At 39.1% G+C, this 19,085-nt stretch overlaps 1 protein-coding gene across 2 annotated transcripts in view; it reads right to left on the bottom strand.

Moving 5' to 3' along the window:
* Positions 1-2,325: 2,325 nt before the first annotated feature.
* Positions 2,326-19,085, bottom strand: part of doc2b (double C2-like domains, beta) — a 177,006-nt gene continuing 160,246 nt past the window's right edge. For both annotated transcript variants that reach the window (XM_042218289.1, XM_005916019.3), the window contains 3 exons: positions 11,116-11,197; positions 8,319-8,415; positions 2,326-6,902 (listed from right to left, as the gene is read on the bottom strand). In XM_042218289.1, coding sequence (XP_042074223.1) covers positions 6,769-6,902; positions 8,319-8,415; positions 11,116-11,197 — 313 coding nt within the window. In that variant the 3' untranslated portion in view covers positions 2,326-6,768. The remainder of the gene's footprint in view (positions 6,903-8,318; positions 8,416-11,115; positions 11,198-19,085) is intronic.

Genomic DNA, 19,085 nt, shown 5'->3' with positions numbered 1-19,085 from the left:
ATCATTTATACAGTCTTTGATGGTGCAAAGTGGACTTCTGCTTTTTATAGAGGTGCTGGATTCCGTGAGACAAAAAGCCTCAAGGGTTTATTTTTTCTTTAATTTGTCACCTGCCTTTATGCAGTTTGCAGACAAAACCTTGCGTGATCATACTGGCCTTTAATTAGCAGGAAGTATCGCTGTAACGGAGTTCCTGTTGCTTTCCCGTCAAAATACAGAACACTAGTGTCGGTGATCTGGCAGGAAGCGCCTGCTGCTGCTGCTTGGAAGCATCATTTGCATGGACTCTGACCGGAGCTAAAGAAATTATGCCACATTTCAGACTTTCACCTGCACCTTGCAATGAGTGAAATGACCCATGTTATTAGAAATAAGGCACAACAACCTTTCCATTTGGCATAGGACTAAAATATAATTTGAGACAAGCATTTATAGTCATACATTCAACAAATTCAGAAAAATGAAAACAAGTGCCTGAGTGTTCAAAAGGAAACGAAAAACAACAAAGGAGAGAATTTAATTCACATCAAATCACGCTTCCAGATAGTCAATACAGCAGCCAAACAGGCAATGCGATAGTGTTCAAAGGTACAAAATGTAGTCTAGAAGAAAGACTGACTTGTAGCATAATCTTAGAGCATCCACAGTCATATTTTTTTTCATACAGAAAACAGTATCAAACATTAGGCAAAGTCATCTCATGACAAAACCAAGAACATATGCATGCATTTATGTTTTTTTTTTTTATATAATATTGAGCTTGCATACAAAGGCAGACAGATTACAAAATCAAAATCACATGTCAGTTTTATTCATTACATATTAATCAGGGAGGGGGGGAGGAGAGGGACCACTGCTGTGTTAAGGAGTATATTGAGATGCCAGCAAAGTTTCACAGCCGCCTTGTGTCTCCCGTATCGATGCGGCTGAAGAGACTGTTAACACTTAAAGGAAACGGAGAGGTGAGGCCTGCTGAAATGCGTTAAAGATTTCATTCCCCAGCTTTGAAGGTGCGATATCACTTATCAAAATCAAATTTTTCCTCAAAATGAACGGAAGCAAGCGCGAAAAGGAATCTAATTATTCAAACAGCACTGTGTCATTAATGAAACTGGGTGAAGAAGGTCAAATAGTATAACAAATGGACATTAGAGCTGTTCTTCACAATCCAACAGCTGCAACTAGTGAGTTAAAATGATACGACTGCAAAAGCAGCCAGCCACATGGACAGAGTCGACATGCTCCTGAAAGAAAAAGCCCAAACATGCTGCTCCATCGCTTACAGTGACGTGAGGTAATGACAAAAAGCTGTTAGCTAAATTGCAAGCCTGACAGGAATCCCGATCGCTACGTGAGGAGTATTTGTGCGCTGCTTCTGGGTCACCAGCCTGTGCACGGTGGATGAAAGCCGGGTGTGGTGGAGGACATGCATAAAAAGGGTCGTACTGGGGAATCGAACTATATATGGCATGCATCCCAACCTGGTGATCTGAGGTTTGAGTCCTGGGATTCAGGACTGCACAGGGACTCGGGGTAAACTTTAAAGTGGACCTGCTATGCTCATTTCCAGCTCAGTATTTTTATTTCTGGACTAGAGAAGCTCTGAATGAATCGTGATTCAAATCAATGCTTTTTTATAGGTCGCACGTTGAATACTGATTGGTTTAAAAGTGGGCCTGAACAGGAATGGGAGTGAAAGTGGTGTTCATCACAAATGCAAAAAAAACACATCAAAGATTAAAAAATGTTGCAAGATAGTGCCTGTAGTGGCCAGTTTTAACTGTTTTTAACATTTCAGCCCCTCTTTGTGTATCCAGTGGTGAAAGTTTGTTGCAGCCTTAGCCACGAAATACAAAGGCGCCCCTTTAGCTGTAATTATAATTATCATTATGCTCTAAAGAATTTGACACCACCAACGACAGTGTGGTCACGTGGATGGGCTCTCCATCTGTCATTACAGTCTTTAAACATCGGCACTGCTGTAGTTTAAAGTTTGTCTGCTCTCGCGGGGCATGCATTGTCCTGCCTTGCCAGGTGAAACACCTCTGGTAACAACACAAGCAAGACCAGCCAACAGACTGTGCTGTGTCACTTATTTCTGACACTGCCCCCTAGTGGCAGTGCACAACTACAACATGTCATCAGTAATCGTAAAAGCGGTGCTTAGGCTCCGTATGGCAGCGGTCCCCAACCTTTTTTGCGCCCCGGACCGGTTTATGTCCGACAATATTTTCAGGAACCGGCCATTAAGGTGTTGCGGATAAATACAACAAAACAAAATCAGCACCGGTAACAAAGAAAACAAGATTTATTCATAACACACGGGAAAAGACCCAGGGAAACCGAGTTAACAAAAAAAACCCGATCAAAAAATAACGCTTAAAAAACCCCGATAAAAACCCTAAAAACCATAAATTTCACGGTCCGAGTCCCGGGGGTTGCTGTATGGGACCCAGGCACAAACATACCAGTCTGTTGAGCCAGTGGTTCTCAAAATGAGGGGCAGGGCTCACTTGTAGGGCACAGAGCCACTGACCACAAGACGAAATGACGTGCATCTAACTTGAATGAAAATTTGCAGGTCAACCAAATAAGCAAGACTTAGCTAACATGCTAACACTTAAAATGACTGATTAAAAAAAAAGTGAGAATATAGTTCTCCTGGAGTTTGGAATATCAGAAACCAGCTCACGTAGGATTAGCTTCCCCTTCAATCACACAACCAGAGCTGCGCCCAGTGACCAAATTCGGGACTTACTCTCTTTATCCTGAAATACCCCAGAATGATGTCACATCATACTTTCCTGAAAAACAGGAATGAAATTGGCTCACAGGAATTACCTGCACGCATGCTGGGCTCAGTATTTGAACCTTTGACCATAATTAATACGAGCAGAGATCATTGGAACAGTATGTATGTGACAGAAAGCGAGGATAAGCATAGTAGGTCCACTTCGACAAAATATATTAAAATTAAAACAATCATAAGTCATTCAAAGTAAAATGTTAACTCACTTAGAATTTTTTGAGTGAGATAAGCCCTGGTAGTCCGCTGCAGGGGAGTGAGTTCAACCATCTCTATTCCCAGATACGTGTGCTCAAATACAGAGCTTCAGATCCGACGTATGAACAATATGAACACTACAGAGCACTAAGGTGCAGGACTTACTGTGGAATAGAAGGGGTTAAACATGTACATTCTGTTTGATACATTTCTAGTGGAGGTGCTCACATAAAAAAAAACAACAATATAGTAACAATACACATACACTGCTAGTATATTAAAAATGCTGCCCTTCTCATCCGTGCCCGTCTTAGCGAAGGTCGCATTGCACGACTGAACGACCGCAGTGACTTCAGCCAAAGAGGGCGCGTTTGCCCGTTTAGCAGCAAACTTGAACTTCAGCAGGAATAGGCTGTTGTAAACAATACATGCTTTTTGTGTTTTAATTTCTATTTTTTCTCTTTTTAAACATTTGATGTAAACTTCCTGTTTTTGAAATTCGGCCCTTTTGACAAACAGCAGGTACATTTTCATCCAGCTGAAAATGCCATCAGCGAAACTCATTTTCAGTAGTGTAAACAATAAGCTGCACACACACACACACACACACACACGCGCACACACACAATAGAGCTTCCCAATCAGGTGGCATTGTGGCTCAACAAGTGATTTTCACCAGACGGGTCACCCACTGAACTTCATTCTGTTGTTGATTACAGCTGCACTCAGCTTTCCAACACTGAAGCACGCTGTGTGGCGTGACGGCTGCACATAGCGACTGTGGATGTTTCTTATTTTCTGCATGAAATATGACCACAGAGCATCAGAACAATGAGATTTTTCTGCCTATATTCATATCCATGCAGCTCCTGGATAATCACAAAACCCTACAGTATCGTTACTATTCTGTGTTTTTTGCACTTGTCTAAGTGACCATCTGCCTCAGATTGACTCAGGGGCACTTTGCTGTTTGCAGTTCGAAAGAAATGTAATCATGCCCTTGACGTTTGAACCCATTTTCTTTCACTCTTAAGAAGTCTCAAACTTAAGAAGTTATTTTTGACCACAAAGAAAATCCAGCTGATTGAAAACAGCGCTGCGGCCTTGTACCCATGATTCACCTCTCAATTATATTATAACGCTCACTGGTTTCAGTTTTTCTGATTTTTTTGAAGTCTGGATGGGATGACTGAATGGAGCAAACACTTGCAGAGCCTCGATCCTCGACCACAAAAGTCAGCAGATGACGGGTGGAACGTAATCGGTGGTTGGTTCACATAGTTGGTGACATTTTGTCATGTCTCATACAGAAACATGCAGGGATGCCATGAATAACTGCTGTAAAGAAGCCTAAAGAAGGAATTTACGTTCAACGTTTGCGTATTAGTTCTTTAACCTCTTGTTTTAACCTTAAAGGAGAGCATCAGTTTTTACATGGCTTTAAAGCCAGGCTTTGTTACCTTAGTAACCCAGTGTGCCTTAGATTTCAGGGACGGGTTAGGGTGGTTGCTCCAGTTGTGATACTGCCTATCGAGGCCTCAACATGCTTCAAACAACGATCCCATCTTTATATAATTATATGTAGCAGCCATATTAACCTTGTTGTTTACACGTGCGTCTTCAACAATGTAGCTAAAAAGTCTAAAGAGCTTTAAAAAAAAAAGAAAGAGGTAACTGGACTTCTTCAATTCTAAAAACAAAAGGTCATGTGATTTATCACGAATCACAAGAGGGTCGGTACCATCATACTTTGGCCCAACCCATCATGTGACCATCATGTGACCTATTGAAGTCAAACATCTTCACAAATTTAAAGAAGTCTAGTTGTCTCTTTTCTCAGGCTTTCTACACTAACGTGACCTGGATGACTAAGAAGCTACACAGACACATTGTGCATGCCTGGTTTAAACACATCTGTGCCCTCTAAGTTTGTCTCCTTTTGAATCCCTGCGCTGCTTCCAGGACTTTTTGTAGAAACTGTATTTGATATGCTCGCTGGATCTTCTCCACTCCCTCAAAATGACGACCATTGCCTTGAATTTCACTATAGTGAATTTGGCAAGAAGTACGATTCTGTTGTTGTGGCTAAAAAACATTAGCGTGTGAAGAAAAACACTAGAGGTGAGGCTGTGTCTGCTAAATGTTCTTCCTCAGACTCTTTGGGAGATAAAAAGTCACTCTGTTTTAACTGAATTTTACAGTGCAAAACCCTATGAATGTGAAAAAAAGCTCAATTCAGACCTGATGCACCACCTTTGGGCCTTTTCTTCTGTTATACTACTTAGATTCTTTGTTGTAACCAGAGATAGGCACAGTTACTGTATATCGAGCCCATGATGTGCCACACTGGGATCTGGATCTTTCTCAAGTTTCTCACCCACATCTTCCAAAGCCGAACCTTTCATATGATCATTGCTCTCTGTCACGGTGAAAGTGAATGATACACTCTCAAATGACAACTGCATGGCAGGAGTCTCGCATTCAGCTATCCATCGTTGCTGATATTAATTGGGGAGCGTGTGACTGTCTCTTCATGTTAGGCCTATGATGGACTCACACGAAGGGTCCAGGGTGTACCCAGCGCAGCTCCAATATGACTTGTAGTTGGATAAGCATGAAAAAACAAATGGATGCCATCTGGTGCTGTGATGAAATGTGAGTCCCACATATTACCCACAATTAAAAAAAGGTTTTCTGCTTTAGAACTGCAAAAAGCAAAACATATTTTATTAACTTATGGTTTAAAATAAGTGAAACTATCTTTACAGAATAAAGTTAGTGAGTATTGGAGGGCATTGTAACTCCTTTCTACTTAAGACTCACTCTCGATGTGTTTGCAGACCACTTTGCATTTACTCATTAATCTCTGGTTTCTTCCTGTTTAAAGGGAGTTCTTCCTTCCCATTCTCGCTAGTGTCACTCTACTTGCACATTGGGGGCATTCTAATTGTTAGAGGTTGCTGTTTATTATTGTAGATTATTTGGCTTACAATATAAAGTAGCTTTAGGCAACTCTTGCCGGAACCCAGCTCTCTTTCTCTGTGGAGTTTTTGCCTTTACACAAGCTTCACTATTAACTCTATCAAACAAACAAAACAGCAGTTTTTTAGTTAGAGTTATGGTTCAGACATGGTTTGAAGCATAATGAGACCTCAACCTTTAAAGACTGTTCTCCATAAACTACACGAAGTCTCTATGGCATTGCTCTCATCTGCCCAAATGGAAAATACATGCTCCAAATCTAGAACTTGTATTAGTAATACGAAATATTTGCTACATCCTTTGTTAGTGTATCCACTACTTTAAATCCTAAGACTGCTCATAGCCATGAAATTGAAATCATGAGGTTTTTCCTGTGCAGCTTTATGGATTAGTGGAAATTCTTTAACTGCTGTAAAAGATCTCATCAAATAGATTTTGCTTCTTTTATCTTCCACCGTTCATACAAGAATCCTTTAAAGTCAACACTACAATCCCTGTCAGTCATCTTGTGGATTGAATTTCTCTTAAAAACATGAAATGAGCAGCGGTGCAACCTCCTTTCTGTATGTGTGAAAGTGTTGTTGAACACAAACATGAGATGTGTATGTTTTAAGCTCAGCCCTGTGGAGAGGAAATACTGTGTATTCCCAAAGAGAGGCGTCTCAGGTCGATGCGGGCAACACGAGGGCGACCCAGAGAAGACGACCTGGGTGGAGAGGACGGGGAGGATGCGGGAGTCCTGGTGCAGCCGGCGAACAGGTTGGACGAAGGATTGTGTGTGTTCAGTCATTTAATGAACCGGGTAATTCATTGGTCAACGTGTGCCAGCGTTCAATTTTTTTGTCCTTGTTTTTGAGGCAGTCAAACCAGTGCTTGAGCCTTTCTCCATTTGCATTGATACCCAGAGATACACCACCTAAAAGGAGGCACAAACACAGAATGAGTTCTTATTAAAAAGACAGGAGACTTATAATGCATCACATTATAATATCAGTTTATATTCTTAGCATCATAAAACAGCTGAAAAACAATATTAAAGATGAAAAACCTTTTACAAATTATTTATAAGTTGGTTTACTAAAGAGAATCGGTTATGTTCATTTCCAGCTCTGTGTGTTGCATCACTGGACTTTGCACGGCTCACATTAAAATAAAAATCCTTATATGTTTATCCTATATTAAAAGTTACAGCACCCTCCAGAAATTTATGCCAAATGTAGTGCTGTCCATTATGTTTGAACATTTAGTCTCATATGGCCAAAGAACGTTGTTACAATAGTCTTTTGGTTTATTCGGATGTAACTTTGCAAACCTGAGCCGTGCTGCCATATTATTTTTCGAGAGAAGAGGCTTTGTCCTGGAAACCCTACTTGTTCAGTCTTTTTCTAATGCTACAGTCATGCACTTCAGCAGTGAACATGTTAACTGAGGCCTGTTGAGTCTGAGATTTTTTGCAGCTTCTCTGTGCGCTGCACAATCCGACCTTGGGGTGAATTTGCTGGGACGTCCTCTCTTTGGAAGATTGTCTTATTGTGTTAACATACATCTGAATGCTGCAGACCAGCAAAATTGCCAAAGCTTTAACAGAGGTGCTCACGCGAACTGATGATCGGTTGATTTAGTGCATTTGATTAGCACTTAGCTGCTATTTACACTTTATATTCCTCTGGAAGCAGTGAGGACGTACTTAGCTTTTCACATGACTGCACAGAGTGCTGTGAAAACTTTGTCACAGTACTGCAGATACATCTGAGGTCTTGTGTTTCCCCTGAGCTCCAAAGATCTGATTGGCTTTTTATACAGACAAACAGGAAACAGACGATTCCAGCTGTGATTTGAAAGCACAGGACATAGCACATTTTTCAAAATGTGATCATATATATTGTGATAATGTGTAAGTTCATTATGATTTATCATATTATGTGTTGACTTGTTATATTACATTGTTTTGGGGGGTTTATTCATTATGTTATTATATTAACCTCAGTTGCTACATCTTTTTGAGTTGGGCCTCGTTTAATAGCTACTTCTTTAGATTTCTTTACCCTTTTTTGGAATTTATGGATAATGTTACAATTATTCTTAAGACTGTGAAATATCCACGCCACACAATCACAGCTTTTCCATCGCCCTTAAAAGTCTCATTACACAACAAACACACAATCCCACCTGTGTTGATCTCCATCTTTTTGTTGTAGCAGCAGTTCGTTTGTGTTTGCATTCCTTTTCATGTTGGAAATGCAAACCGAAACAAGTCCTTAAAAACATGCAGACCCCAGTAACCCTCAGGGAGTCTCAAAGTGTCAGCACAGTGAAGCCCAGCACTGCTTACCTATGAAGTCATTCGACTTTCCAATGTCGTAGTCCCATACGGTCACCTCCAAGGTCTTTTTGGTGAGGTCTGCATATTTTATGTCATAACAGAACTCCTGCAGAAAATAAAAGAGGGCAAAATAAGAGCTCCACAATTTTCTCTCTCAAAACACATGATTAATAATACCTCATCTTTTCAGATCACCACGTTGGGGCTTTAAGAGTTTATTTATTCTGATGGACCATCGTCACACACACACAAAAACACTCTAATGTGCAGTTTTTCGGTTTGCATAATTATCAAAACAATTCTGAAAGCTTTTGTTTCATTTCCTGCTGAAATTCATTCAGAACGCCTCATTAGGTTTTAATATTTTGTTAGTGCCTTAAACAAGACGCTGTTTAATCTAGCTCTTCTCGCTCTAATGTTTTTTTCAGTCACTACATAACCAGACTCATTTTCGTTAGTTAAGGAAACTCACAGCACAGCAAAGGTGTCAACGTATCTTAAACTCAGAGCGGAGGAAATTAAATGCGGAATACATACACGGCTTCTGTAACAGCATGACAGTGTAATCGATACAGTCCACTGTCCACTAAATGAAACAAGCATTTTCTTCTGAAATCAATTTGCAGTTTGCGAAGCAACAATCTGCGGTTCAATCACCTTAATGAAACCAGAGCCTCGATATGGAGGAGGACCTCATTGCTTGTCTCCAACGGAAAGGCCAGGAGGTGATGGAAGAGTATGGGCGCAAAAAAATGTCAGAGGAAATGTCAAGTCGCTGGCCTGTGTGAGCGTTCGGCTGGGGTACGTCCACTCGTATACAAGCAGAAACGTCCGAGCCGAGCTGCCCTGTGGCCCGTTCAGCCTCAAAAACATGTTTGGCATTCTTGTTCAAAACGTGGCCGAAGCAGCACCTGTCTGATTTCAATACAATTTAAAATCAGCCATGAAGGGAGGTGTTTGGCTGTGAGACTGAGGAGCTCCGGCTCAGCTAAGAAGAACATAAAGGTTGATTACTTAAATTGCTTCCTTCACGGTCAAAGCAGCGGTATACAGCATGGTAAAGGTCTGGAGGCAATGCAATAGCGTTCAAAAATATATTAAGCTCCCTGTTTTAACAAACATTATTTACATTTTTGGACAACTGGGCCAGAAATACTGACTTGCTTTTATAAACTAAAACGCATTGTCCTCTTAACTCTGGCTTTTCAGCTGCTAAATGTTTGCAAAGTACTCACAGTTGCAAACTACAGTTAAAAGTTAAAAAAGTTAATTGTACTTTGCAACTGTCAGTACAGTGCCAGTTTTTACATACATATTATAATCTTACAGCCATCGTTTATGATGTTTATGTCCATCATAAACGATGGATATGAGTACCAATAACAGACAAACTAGGCAAAACCCTGGCAACTGCTGTCACTAGGTGAGACTAGTTGAAAGAGGGTGATGCATAAAAACCTTCTTGGACACTAGAAGATTGCTGTGGTTGTCTGCAGTTTGCATGGAATGACGGTGACGTGTCTGGAAACACTGATCAGCTACTTGCTGAGTGGCAGTGAAACTTGAACTTTCAGAGTAAAGGTTGTGCCTTAACATTTCTAAAGGTGCAACTTTTACTGTCGCTTGGTGAGTAGTTGGCAAGTGTTTGCAGACAGCTTGGTGTCTTCCATACAAATTAAATGTGACAATACTGATCTGCAAGTGACCACAAACACCACAGGGAGGCTTTTGGTGCAGTACCATACTGTATGTCTCTCTTTGGAACCAGTTTCACCTATTAGCTACCAGCAGGTAGCTGACTGGTCTCTAGACCTACGGGACTAAAGCACACGGTGTCTCATGATGAAACCGCCATCGCCATCTTGATGTTTTGAAGCCTCACATTTTCTGATACACTTCTATACAACTTGAAGCCTTTTTACAACCCCATGGGGGTTAAAACAATGTAGATGTAATGTAACAACAATGTAACAACAATGTAACAATGTAAAACAGACCCCTTCATGTTGGTTTTACTTTTTAGGTTAACCAAGCTTGTTAGTGTTAGCTGTCAGCTTAGCGCTCTCACATCAAAATATGCCCACTTATAGATTCAATAAACCAAAGGAGTGTTTATAGTTCTAAAACCAAGCCGACAAATGACTGGGTTATATCATTGTTTAATGTTTTTACCATTAAATGTATCAGGTTAGAAACTATATTTCTTATATGTAATATTTGCAATAAAATATCAGAATCCTGAAGGCATACACTATGAAAAGGGAAAAGGAGAAGACAAACTACAGGTTTTATAAAATCTGAAGGTTTGCCACTATAAAGAAAACTTTTACATTAAATATGAATTTTTCTCTCTTATTATTACCACTGCAAAAAGTATTTATTGGTGCAGATAGAGCCATTAAAACTTTATTTTCAAAGCTTCAGAGCTTCAGGCATTGATAAGACTAAACAGTCACTTAATAAGTTAACCAGTCAGTAACTTGGCTCATTGGTTTTTATAAGGGAAGATCAATAGAAGTTCAGTCCTGATAAAATGCACCTGAGTTTTAGCCCGTCTTCAGTGGTAAACACTTGGCTAAACAGGACTTTAATTATTTAAGTTATTTTTTGGTTCTGCAGCTTTTTAAAAAAGCCATCTTGTTATGAATTAAGAAAAATTCCAACAGTGTTGCCCTGTCAAAGTGGCTTTTGTTGGTCCCAGGGTTATGAAGGTCGCTCAGCACATAAAGCACCAGATAAAGCTCAGGCAACAATAAACAGGAATAAAATAGAAAGAAATGCTGCAAGGTTTAGCTGTGGTTTATACCTCATTGAACTCAGGATTGAGCGTCTTCTTTTTCACAGCAGTCTTGTGCTTTGACTTTTTGTTCTCATCTGGCTTCAGATACCTGCAGGACAGAGAGGGGAGGAAAGAGAAGAAGATTTAATACAATTTTCTGATGCTTATATTTATGAGTGAAACAGCAAAAATGAAAATATTACATATCCCTGCAGAGCACACGGTGCTCATGTGTTATTTGAAACCACCATCAGTAATGTGAAGCCTCACACAGTGGTCAGACAGCACACTGTACATTTCTCAGCTGTTATATTGTTCTGTCCTCCAGGGGGTGCTGTGGGACTGCCCTACATTCAACCACACAGCTGCATTGCATTACACTACACACACACTAAATCACTACATCATCTGATTTTTAGAAACTCCAGATTTTATTAAGGCTTTTCTTTTCTCAGCTTGCAATCCAAAGACCTTGTGGTGCTTTCCCCTGCAGCTGCAGTCCCACTCTATCAAGACTGATGTCCCACACGTGGTTAGTTAAACAATAACATTTCACTCTAGTGTCTGCTTGATGAGATTACTGTGGAGAAGACATCTCACCTCATAACAAAAAGACATTTCCAAAATCAGTCGGTACTCCTGCGCATTACTGCAGAGAAGGTCTCCAGTCTCTAGTTTATTTAAACCCTTCATCTCAGATTCTCTGTGTGAGGTTTCTGGATGTTGGTCATTTGTTCCTATTATTGGCTTTCCAACCTTTTTTGGGGGAGCTTCTGGGAGTCATACCACACTTCACTTTGCTACACCTTAGACAAAACTAATTCATGTTTATTTCTTTAGGTTTTTAGAGAGATTAACATTTTAGAGCCTGTGATATGTACTGCTGTTACTGTGACTCAGGCATGCAGCAGTAACCTATAAACTATTCTCTGCTGACTGCCAAAATCTGGGGGCTTCCAGTGTAGCCGGTGGATATGGCGGGGTAAAGCTTGCTGTGCTGTGTGTCGGTGACACATTTTGAAAAGTTAATAAACTCCTTTTTTGGCAAATGCAGTGCTTCATTTGGCCATCACAGGGACTGTTTACCTGCAAGAATCCAAAGCCAGCTCAAATGTGATTTGTCAATAAAGCTTGAGGACTGCAGAGGGAAAACTAATTTTCCAGTTTCAAAAACTCTCTCGTTTTATAGCTGATAAACACAGTATAAATGGCCAGTAACACTTTATAATGTGGCCTCAACTCAGGGGTAATTCCCCTGTAATGTAATGGAATATCAAGGTATTTTATTTAAATTACAATGTAATTTATTGACCCACAAATATACTAAGCCAGGTTTTTGCAGGACAAAAAAAGAATTATTTTGAAGTGTTACCAAATTAACTTTTTTATTTAAAAAGATAATTTTCATACACATTATTCTGCCGATGAAGGGAGGGAGCATGCAATCGTTCTGTTTGTTTGTGTGTCTCTTTATTAGCACTCCAGGGTCCACAGTTTCAACATATCATGTTCAGATTTAACTTTACAAAAATAAGCTTTCAAGAGGGGCAGAGATGTAATCTGATTACCTTTTTCAAGTAACGAGTGATTAAAGGGATTACTATTGCAAAAAAAGTAATTAGATTACTGTTACATTCACCGTAAGCATGCTGCGTTACTAAACCGTGGTTTTGTTTGTGAGAGTGTCTCATGACAATGACGTACAAGCGTGCGACGTGCGTGGCAGCAACAGACGTGTGTAGATCAACAATGGATAATATGGAGTGCGGGAGAGAGTACTAGCATACAGCATTTAAAGCTCGGAAGTACTGACATTACTTTTAGCATATATAATTATTTTTTTAATATACTGAAATATGCAGAAAATAGGTTTAAATGTTAAACAAATTTCTTCCAATCAAAGACAGTTGCATATAATTTAATTTTTGCTTGATGCAATGTGCATAAAGTAACATAAAACATAAAATCAGTAACATAATGGATTACTTTTTTGGAGAAGTAATCAGTAATTAGTAACTAATTACCATTTTCAAGTAACTTGACCAACACTGCTTGGGGGACATGAGCATCTTGGCTGGCTAAGCGTTCGACCTTGACCTTAATTGTTATGGCCAAAGGTCATTATGAGTAATATATCATAAGAAGTGTCATGGAGAGAGTTGCACAACACCCTATGATGTTACAATGAGCCATGACAGGCTGATGTCATCAAACTGTAATAAAATTATAATAAAGGATCAAAGTTTTGACTCTCGCCCTTCAGTGATACTGCTCTTGTTTACACTATGTGTTCTTTGTTTTCAGTATTCCAATGACATTTATCTGATTGGTATACATTCAGTTCATACCAAGCACACAATGTTTAATAACTGGAATAAATAAACTCATTGTTGATTTGTGTTTATTGAGGGTTAAGAATCATTTTTGAGTGTAGATTTTAAGGAATAGTATCATAAAAGAGTGTGTAATGTGGCAATTGGATACGTAGATAACAAGATAAAGAGCAGATATATAAGATAAAACAGTAACTGCTCTGATACTTTGTTTCTTTTAAGTAAATTAAAAACAATTTAATACATTGTGTTTAGTTTCAGTTGATAGTTTTGAGTTATATACAAATGCCAATCCATGTCCAAATGTATCAGTGTACAATAATAAAGTTAATATGTGCACAATTTTGCACCTTTTTTCTCTCCACCCTTTAAAAAGGTAGATTTTTGTAACTTTTAGATTAAAGAGCAAAACTGGCAACTAAGACTGGTTTTGAAAATGAAGGCTACAAATATCAATAACAAATTTCCCACGTGTGGGACTAATAAAGGTTATCTTATCTTATCAATTACAAGAGCTCCTGTCAGGGGTGAAAAGGCTGTATCTTAGAGGGAAGTGCTCCAGTAACAAGCTTTTTCACCCTAAAAGTTACAGTCAGGCAGTATTTTCTTAGATGTCTTGTTTTCTTAGTATATGAAATGGGTGAACGCATTATTTAAAGACTCTCAGCATAACAGTTTAACAACTAGCTCTAAAACTGCTCAGAACATCATCATAAACGAACATGTTATGTTATTTTAGACTCCATTATCCTTGTTGAAGTGTATGTACCACACAGAAAATTGAGAGTATGTTGTGGAATATGCAAACGAAATTAAACTTCATATTTATTTAAATTAGCCGAGGCGTTCCTGGCGTGCTCACAAAATGTAACAATGTGCTTATCATTTTCAGTTTGCATTCGCTGCAGTTTGTGAGTCAGAGGAGAAAACAGGGCCTTAGTGCTGCTGTTTCTCTGGAAAAAGGCGTGTGTGTGTGTGTGTGTGTGTGTGTGTTCTGTGTGTGTGTGTGTGTGTGAGCGAGTGAAGGTTAGACCTTTGCTTCTGTTCTGTTTTCATAAATGATGCACAAGGCAACTTGTACTTATCTCAAAACCAGCATAGTGCATGTTTTTTAGCACCTCTGTGCTTTTGGCCAAGAACAGTTTTTGGGTGGTATTGCTCATTCTGATGTGGTATATTTCATTGCAATTACAGTACCTCATCACATCCCTCTCTTCTGTTATGTGCCCATTGGACCCTCACAGACTTCAATTTCCCAAGGTAACAAAGAGACTTAAAGGGAGGCTAAGTGGGTTATTCCTCACAAGTGTACCCCAGAGGGAGTGGAAGCTGAAATTGTTGATGAGGACACTGCGGCGAACCTAATCGTTATCACGTAATGGGATTACTGACCCCCTGGCAAAAAAAAATCTAAGGGTGAAAGTTATGATGCAAACAAAGCAATTGTGCAATATGATGACTTTAAATATTTCCCTGTGTGCGTATGCCATGATTGTAGAGTACAACTATGCCTATGAGTTTTAAAATATACTACTCTTTACTTCAAAGCCGATGAAATGTACTTGTCATTGACTGAATGGCCATTAAAGACTGTAAAGTACTCCACTACCTTGTTGACTAATGCGTGTCTGAATTCTACTTTCGCGCAATTTCCGAATATCCCTGACATTACCAGCACATTAGAGCAAATGGCTTAACGTTCATTGACAGCTGTGACTTGATCCTTCAGATAGACACTTAGAAGAAATCAGGTAGCGACAGAGAAATCCTGTGGCGCCGTTTATGTGTCAGATTATACATTTTCTTTATTCTCCTTCACGTGAATCAGTCAGTAAATCTATTATCAGCCTCGGTGTCCTTCAAGCTTGGGGAAGATTTTTTTCCGTCCTCTGACGGTTGGAAAATTGTTGCCGGTCCCTCTCCACTGAAACGAGTCGCGCTTTTGTTCTCGAGGTGTGCACAGCAGAGTCGGAAATTAATTGCACTTTCATTGCTCAGCCAGATGAAAGACTTGGGAAATGTTTGTGTGATAAACAGGATTGTCCTTCGAATTGTAGCCTGTGGATGGCACAGGTAGTGTAACATCAGCACTGCCAGCCAGCTAATCCATTTCAGCACCTTTAAAATGTGCCACATAACAATGGAGAACAGCATTAATGTGAGCATCAGGAGTTTGAAAGAGAACTGCTCGCTCCTCAGGTTGCCATTGTTTGGAATTTTGGCCATGCTTAATATGAGCATCCACCATTGCAACATCATATACACTCACCAGCTAATGCATTAGTCAGTAAACCTATTACTGGCTATTCTTCAACTGCTCATTAGTGCAAATAATAATGAGCCAATCACATGGCATCAACTCAGTGCATTTAGGCGTGTAGGCATGTACAAGAGAACCTGCTGAATGGGGAAGGAAGATGATTTAAGTGGCTCTGAACATGTGTAGGGTTCACAAAAAGTGCTCAGAAACAGAAAATAGCCAGTTTGTAGCAGTTTTCTGGAGATAAATGCCTTGATGATGTCATAGGAGAGTGAACAGACTGATACAGATCGGACTACAGAGTAGGGCTGGGCCATATCATACCGTTCACGGTAAACCGGTATAATGTTGGGCAATGATAAGAAAATGAAATATTGCGATAGAATATGGGTAAAACGCGCATGCGCAGTGCCTTTGTTTACATACACACATGGTGGCGACGCAGAATGAGAAGAGCGAAAGTGGATCGTTGAATGAAACGGATGAACCAGAACTGGTTTGTAAAAATGCTGCAACTTCACTGGTGTGGAACTGGTTTGGCTTTCATCCGTCAGATACACAACAAAGCACTATTTTTGGTAGAGCATGCTAGCGGGCCGTCGTTATTACCGTGTTTTTTGGAAAATACGGCACACTTAATCAATCCTTTGATTTTTCTGAAAATCGACAGTGCCTCTTATAATCCCGTGTGCCTTATGTATGAATTCTGGTTGTGTTTACTGACCTCGAAATGATTTTATGTCGTACACGGCGCTGGAGAATCTGTCAAATGTTTCAGTATGACTTTGCTAAGCTACGAAGCTGCACCGCTTGATGGATTGTCAGAGCTTTACGGCTACCGTAGGCAGGAGCCTCGCGGAGTGATACGTACTGTGCTTCAACATAATATTACCGTATTGTGTGTGTATAAGCTCTTTTTAAGTTTTGTAGATATTATACATGGTTATGCTGAGGATATGTCGGCCAATTTCCACTGGAAATGCCTTTTGGTTAAACTGTCAGCAGGGAATTGCATTTGCACTGCAAATTTTTTATATAACTTTAATGCACTTAAAAAGCTGCTTGTGTAAGTGCAAAATACATTGATGTTTTTGGTTTTTTTTGCACTAATAAAGTTGAGGAGTTGTAAAGTATTTTGTCTAGTGTCAATTATATCGTCAGTTATATCGTTATCGCAAATTTTCTAATGTATATCGTGATAGATATTTTTGGTCATATCGCCCTGCTCTACTACAGAATACCAGGTTCCATTCCTATGAGCAAAGAACAGGAAACTGAGGCTACAATTCACACGAGCTCAGGAAACAGAAGATTGGACAAACACTGCCTGGCCTGATGAAACTTCAGACGGTGGGTCAGGCAGTTCAGGCTGCTGCTGGTGGTGTAATTGTTTTCTTGGTACACTTTGTTTAACACCACAGCCTACCTGAATATTGTTGCTTACTATGTCCATCCCCTTATAACTCATGGTATCTAGTTTACATTATAAAAGCCAACTGCAGCGACTAAAGTCATTTTGTACCATATAAATAAAATTGAATTGAATTGAATAGAAAACGAGTTCGGTGCACTCAAAAGGACTTAACAGTAACTAGATGTCAATCCAACAGAGGAACATTGGGATGTGGTGGAATGGGAGATTCACATCATGGATGTGCAGTCGGCAAATATGCAGCAACTGCTCGATGATGTAATGTCAACATGCTGCTGAATCTGTGCCATGAATAATTAATGCAGTTCTGAAAGCAAAGAGGGTCCAACCTGTTACTAGTAAGGTGTAACTTTAAAAATGTGGCAGAGTGAGTGTATATGGAAAAAAATTAATTATAGTATTTTTGGCGCCTACATCATATTTTGTCTTATTTTAAGGCCTTTAAGAGTGACACAGATCGGTCGATGTAATTTAAAGTGTAAACATCGTGATTGTCAGTGAATGGTTTAATTTTCTCTTTCCTGCAATTTCATGTGCAGACGCATGATTCAAAATTCAATTACTCAATAACAGATTGTAGAATAAATTACTGCATGAGTCAATGAAGGCACAATACATTACTATGAAATTGTGAGGTAATTCAGGAAAATGGTTCAAATGTGACTCATAGTTTTTCCTGCTTTAACAATAAAATAGTTGCATGGGTTATTATTGTGCCATTCCAGCAGTGTTTATTTTCCTATGTTAGCTTAAATTTTTTCATAAAAATGACTTTGCCCAAACATTTAATGAATCCACTTTTATAACAAAGCCTGGGAGTTTGATTTCCTGTTGCACTGGTCTAAATCGAGGAGGAGATAAATGGCGTGAGTGGGTTCCCTGCTGGGTTTTTGTTACGAAAGCGGTACAAAATAAGCAAATCAGTGTGAACATGGCATTTCAACCTGCAACAGCAAGAGCAGTCTGCTAATGTGACAAGAAAAAGGATGGAAATATATTTTCTGATAAGAAACAGAAGTGCTTTGATGACCATTTATAACACGAGGATTACATTTACAAAACCACAGAAATGTCCTGAGGTGAAGTTTAAAAGGTTTGGTCAGCTATGGAGACAAAATAAAACCTTCTTCAGTTGACTTATCGGAACTATAGTTATGATTTGGATTGATTGGCATTGTGTGATTTTTCACTTACTATTGCTACTTTTACTACTATTACTACTACTAATATTTTATTTTTAATAGGCAATTTGTGTCTCCATACAGAATATATGTGACTATTTTTTAAAACTTGAAATCCCACTGAGCTTCTTCTTTTGATATAAATTTGATCACATAGAGTAATGTTCAGGTTAGATCTCTATTTATCACATTAAAAGCATTATTGTTATGGACGCTCATCATCAAGAGTCAGGTGCATAAACTTCATAAACAAGAAAACGTGGAAGTTATGGTTTGATGACCCAAAAGCCTGAAAGTCAAAATCATGAAATCAGTTCATATAAATTATACATAAGGGCAAAACTTTTACGATAAGGCATTTCCACTAATGCAGAATTGGTTCTGTTCTGGTTCAAAATCTAAATTTGAACTCTTCCACTTACGTAATAATTAAGGATTTAAGGAAGAGATTCATTTGCGAGCTTTAAGGATTCTAGCCAATCAACTTTTGTTTACCCCATTGGCAGATGTTGTTCTCAAAACAAGAAAGTTTTGTCAGTTTTCAGAGTATCTGGCTTATTTCAAGTAGAGCTCTTTTGCAGTGTACCCTGTAACTGGTAAATAAAGCTCAAGATGAGCTGAAATATCTTATTATGAAAAAGTTATTTTCCTAGAATGAGCTTAATTTTCTTGTTAAGAATATGTTTTGTTTTTAGACAAAAAAGAGAAAACACGTCCATAAACAAGGTTTTTTTTACTTTCTTGAAAATCATTTTTGCAGTGTAGGGTTAATGACACTCTTCTTCATGCTG

Source organism: Haplochromis burtoni, unplaced genomic scaffold (assembly GCF_018398535.1).
Source record: "Haplochromis burtoni strain Fernald_Lab_line unplaced genomic scaffold, NCSU_Asbu1 Contig_17, whole genome shotgun sequence".
NCBI classification, from domain to species: domain Eukaryota; kingdom Metazoa; phylum Chordata; class Actinopteri; order Cichliformes; family Cichlidae; genus Haplochromis; species Haplochromis burtoni.
Note: the sequence above shows the minus strand (reverse complement) of the source record. Positions and strands in the feature narration are given on the sequence as shown.